The sequence below is a fragment of the Rhincodon typus genome, unplaced genomic scaffold (genome assembly GCF_021869965.1).
Source record: "Rhincodon typus isolate 14 unplaced genomic scaffold, sRhiTyp1.1 hic_rhity00002694, whole genome shotgun sequence".
In the NCBI taxonomy this organism is placed as follows: domain Eukaryota; kingdom Metazoa; phylum Chordata; class Chondrichthyes; order Orectolobiformes; family Rhincodontidae; genus Rhincodon; species Rhincodon typus.
In genome coordinates, this window is record NW_025968332.1 from 15,084 (window position 1) to 20,215 (window position 5,132).

General features: G+C 42.8%; 1 protein-coding gene across 1 annotated transcript in view; it reads right to left on the minus strand.

Annotated features, from left to right (window-relative positions):
* LOC109923778 (tubulin polyglutamylase TTLL5-like) overlaps positions 1–4,919 on the minus strand; it is a gene marked incomplete at both ends in the record, with an annotated part of 17,707 nt that extends 12,788 nt beyond the window's left edge. The window contains 2 exons of the mRNA XM_048593344.1: positions 1,195–1,277; positions 4,813–4,919. Coding sequence (XP_048449301.1) covers positions 1,195–1,277; positions 4,813–4,919 — 190 coding nt within the window. The remainder of the gene's footprint in view (positions 1–1,194; positions 1,278–4,812) is intronic.
* Between the last annotated feature and the right edge of the window lie 213 nt (positions 4,920–5,132).

Sequence of the window (5,132 nt, forward strand, 5' to 3'; positions counted from 1 at the left end):
CACCTTTACTGGCCCCATCCCCGCCTCTTCAACCTGTTTGTTTCCTCTCCACCTATCCTCCCCTCTGTCCATCTTCTATCCGCCTCCCACTCTCTCCCTATTTATTTCAGAACCCCCTTCCCCTCCCCCTTTTCTGATCAAGGGTCTAGGCCCGAAACGTCAGCCTCTCTGCTCCTATGATGCTGCTTGGCCTGCTGTGTTCATCCAGCCCTGCACCTTGTTGTCTTGGATTCACCAGCATCTGCAGTTCCAACTATCACTATAGATGGACATAGTAGGAACTGCAGATGCTGGAGAATCTGAGATAACATGGTATAGAGCTGAATGAACACAGCAGGCCAAGCATCTTCTATCCGCCTCCCCCTCTCTCCCTATTTATTTCAGAACCCCCTTCCCCTCCCCCATTTCTGAAGAAGGGTCTCGGCCTGAAACGTCAGCCTTTCTGCTCCTCTGATGCTGCTTGGCCTGCTGTGTTCATCCAGCTCTACACCTTGTTATCTCACTATAGATGGAATAGCCTAACATCTATTGTTGGAAAAACAATGGTATCAATTATTAAGGAATTAATAGCAGCACATTTGGAATTCAGAGTCTAATAAAGTACAGTCAGCATGGTTTCATGAAAGGAAGATCTGGTTTTCTGAATTTGTGCCTGTACTATTCCTACTTCATATGGTCTTATGGTCCAACAACACTCATGAAACTTGATGCAATTCAAGAAAAAAAAAAACAGCCTACTTGATTGGCACCACATACATCGCTCCCTCCACCATCGATGCTCAAGAAGAATGCAGCTCACCGCAAAGGCAACTAGAGAGAAGCAATTAAATGCTGGCCCAACCAGCGATGCCCACAACTCATGAACGATTAATAAAAACACTCCTAGGACAGTCCAACATGGAGTTAGATACGGAGCAAAGATTCTTCTAAATACCCTATCAAACACCCATCAAGAGGGCACAGCATGAATAAGGTAAAGAAATTAGTTTCCCTGGAGTTGACTTTACATTCCCTCCCAGTTAGCTAGAGCTCTTGAAACACCACTGAAACACTATGGGGTATTTACGAATTCTGAAGCTTGTCAATTGAGCCTTTGAAACCCAGGCATTTAACCCCTATGGTCCTTGTATCACAGACACCCGTTGGTCTTCAACTTAACAAACATCATCTCATAACTGAGCAAAGTGAACATACCTCATGGAAGCCATGCACCGTCAGAATGCTACGTACCAGCCTGCTCTCGGTGCGTACAATCTTGTACGCCAAGTGATAGCGTTCTACAAGAAAAGGAACACATTACAATCAATGAAATCTGACACAGTTATATGACTGCATTAATTAATGCTAATTCAGCCTTAGGTTTTATCACAGGAAGCAATGACGCTTCAGTGACTTGGCCTCCACAATCTCACGTGAGAGAATTCCAGAGTCACTATTCACTTAGTAAAGAAATTTCTCTTCATTTCAATCTTAAAATGGCCAATCCTGTATCAAGAGAGCATGGCCTTTGCTCTGGATGACCTTGCTGGGGAATATGCAAACAACTGAGCATTAGTGAAACATTATCCCAACATCCAATCTGAACAACTCTTACTGAATTTTTAAAATTTCAAGAAGATCCACTCCCATTATTCCAAACTCCAGTGAATACTCCTGTCATAAAACAGATCTGTCATCCCAGGAAGCTAGTGAACTTTTGCTGCACTCCCTCTATATTCTTTCCTGGACAACAAAGATCAAAACCGCACACAATTATCCAGATGTGCTCTCACCAAGGACCTGTTAAGCTGCATTAAGGTCCCCTTGCACTGAAGGCTAACACACAATTTGCCTTCTGCACCTGCATGCTTGCTTTCAGTGACAGGTGTACAAGGACACCCACATCCCTTTGTGTACCAACATTTCCCAATCTATCACAACTGCAATCATTCTCTTGTTTTTCCTACAAGTGGATACCTGCATACTTACTCAACTTGTCTAAATTGCCTTTAAGATTCTTTACAATCTCCATACTACTCACATCCCACCTGGCTTTATGTCATAATCAAGCTTGAAAGTAACACATTTTATTCCCGCATCCAAAATCATTGAATATACTGCAAATATATTGATCTGATCCTACTGTTCATCATCTTCCACATTGGAGGAAATGGATTACATAGGTGAATGGCTTTTTCCTAATGTGTGGTTTCTTCTAGAATTACAATGGGTTTTATTATCACATCAATGTAGTGAAAAGTTTACAAAGTCACCGCTTACAGCTCCATCTTAGGTACAAAAGGTTCCTAGGTATGGAATCTTTAAAAAAACTAGAAAAATCAAATAAGAAGTTCAACATTGCAATCCTTGAAGCAGACTGCACCAGAACCTCACCTCCAGACCGTGCCTGGACCTCACCTCTGTGACCCAATGAGTCCCTGCTGTGGTCTACCACAGCCCCGCTACAGGCACTAAGCTATGCCACAGCCAACGGTCCGCTGAGTTCCTGAGTCCAGGCTCTGGGCCTACTGAGGCCAGGAGTCCTTGATCCCACCACTGCTGCTGCCAAAGACCCTCCAACACCACTCAGCTTCCCACAAAGTCAAAAGAAAGAAAGAAAAAGTAGGAAACGGAGAGAGAGAGAAGAGAGAGAGAGAGGGAGGGATAAGACTGGCCCCTAACATTCCCTACTATGCCGGCGCCACCATCTTGGCTTAACAAGGACAGTTGTGATTTGATTTGATTTATTATTGTCACATGTACCCAGGTGCAGTGAAAAGTTCTGTTTTGCGTGCAGTACAGGCAAATCATACCGTAGAAAGTGCATAAGGGTAATAGAACAGGGCAAGGAATACAATGTTAGGCTGCACAGAAGGTGCACCGAGACCAAGGTCAACGTTAGATTTGAAATTTGAGAGGTCCATTCAGAAGTCTAACAACAGCAGGGAAGAAGCTTAATTGAATGTGTTGACATGTGTGTTTTAAGTTTTTGTATCCTCTGCCTGACAGAAGAGGTTGGAACAGATTATAACTTTGGGGGGTGTCGTTTGATTATGTCGGCTGCCTTTCTCGCGCAGCGAGAAGTATAGAGGGAGTCAATGGATGGAAGGTTGCATAGATGAGATGCATAGAAAGTTAACAGGCCGAATCTTTTTCCCAGAATTGAAGTGTCCAATACAAGGTGGCATGCATTTAAAGTTAGAGGGGGAAAATTCAAAGGAGACATGAGGGGTAAGTTGTTTTTTTATTACACAGAGAGGTAGGAGTCTGGAACACACTGCCAGGGGTGGTGGAGGTGGAGGTGGAGGGAGATACAATAGGGACATTTAAGGGACTTTTAGATAAGCACATGGACATGCAAGGAATGGGGGGGATATGGACTAAAGACAGGCAGAAGTGATTCATTTCACTTGACATCATGATGGGCACAAAATTGTAGACCAAAGGGCCCATTCCTGTGCTGTACAGTTCTATGTTCTAAGATTGGCTTGCACGATGGACTGGGCTGTGTTCACATCTTTCTGTAGTTTCTTACGGTCCTGGGAGAGGAATTGCCATAACAAGCCACGATACATTCAGATAGAATGCTTTCTATGGTGCATCTATAAAATTGGTAAGAGTCTTTATGGACATGATGAAATTCCTTAGCCTCCTGAGGAAGTACAGATATCGTTGTGCTTTCTTGACCACCGCATCAACATGGGTAGACCAAGACAGATTATTGGTGATTATCACTCCTAGGAACTTGACGATATTGACCATCTCTACCTCAGCTCCACTGGTGTGGATAGGGGTGTGCCCTCCACCTTGCTTCCTTAAGTCAATGACCAGTTCTTCAGTTTTGCTGACTTCGAAGGAGAGATTGTTACCTTCACACCACATCACCAAGTACTCTAACTCTTTCCTGTATTCTTTCTCATCATTGTTTGATATCTGGCCTACAATGGTAGTGTTGTCAGCGAGCTTGCAGATGGAGTTAGGATAAAACTTGGCCACATGTTCATGTGTACAGCGAGTAAACTAAGGGGCTGAGTACGCAGAGTTGCAGGGCGCTGGTGTTGAGGATTATCGCGGAGGAGGTGCTGTTGCCTATTCTCACCAAATGCAGTCTGTTGGCCAGGAAGTCAAGGATCTAGTTGCAGACGGCACAGCAGAAACTAGGTCTCAGAGTTTGAAGATTAGTTTAGTTCAAATTATAGAGTTGAAGGCAGAGCTGTAGTCATCGAGTAGGAGCTTGATGTAGGTATCCTTGTTATCCAGATATTCCAGGGATGAGCATAGGGGCAGGGAGATGGCATCTGCCATGGACCTTATTGTATTCCTCAGGGCTTAGAATCCTATACAAAGTCGGAACGAAAATAAAGTAGGCACAAAAGATTAAAAGGAAGAGGTCAAGAAGATTAAAGCCATGGTCAAAGAGATTTCTGATAAGGAGGCTTTGAAATACAGAGATACAAGTATCAATGTGAACTATCCTTTTCAAATATGTTGTAGCTTTTGACAGTGGAACAAATCTTAATTTAGAAATGCTTATGATGTTCAAGAAATATACACAGGGACCCACATGAAAGTTATAAAGGTGGCAATATTCAAAATATTAAAAGTGTTGATAGATTACATCAATTCACTGCTCAATGAAGCTACTAACAGTTTCTCAAACTAAAACTCCACACAAATATACACTGTCCACAAATATTGCATTAATAGGATGAATCTGACTCTAGAGCTTGCTTTTCTTATTCTGGAGAAGTCTTCTGCAAATTATAGACAAAGACACCTTAGCTCACTCTGACAAGTATCTGATTAATCAGACTTCACAGTAATCCTACATACCTCCAATTAAGCGTAAGGTGCTGTCCTTCGTCACAATGCCGTCTGCATAGAAAACCAAGATAGGTACCATCTGATTGATGCCTGTCCACTGAATGCATGGGTGGTCACTAAAACATAAAATTCATTTCAGAATAATGCAAACTTCCTCCATTAAAAATCCCACCCTCATCCCCCAGGAATAAACAGACGAGGAGGCCATTCAATCCATCACATTACCTCTTCAATTGGAATTTTTCACTCTAATTCCATCTCTGTCTTTGCTCCACATACTTCCAAAGTTCTTCCTCAGAACCAAAGATTTTATAGGACAGAGAGAAGTG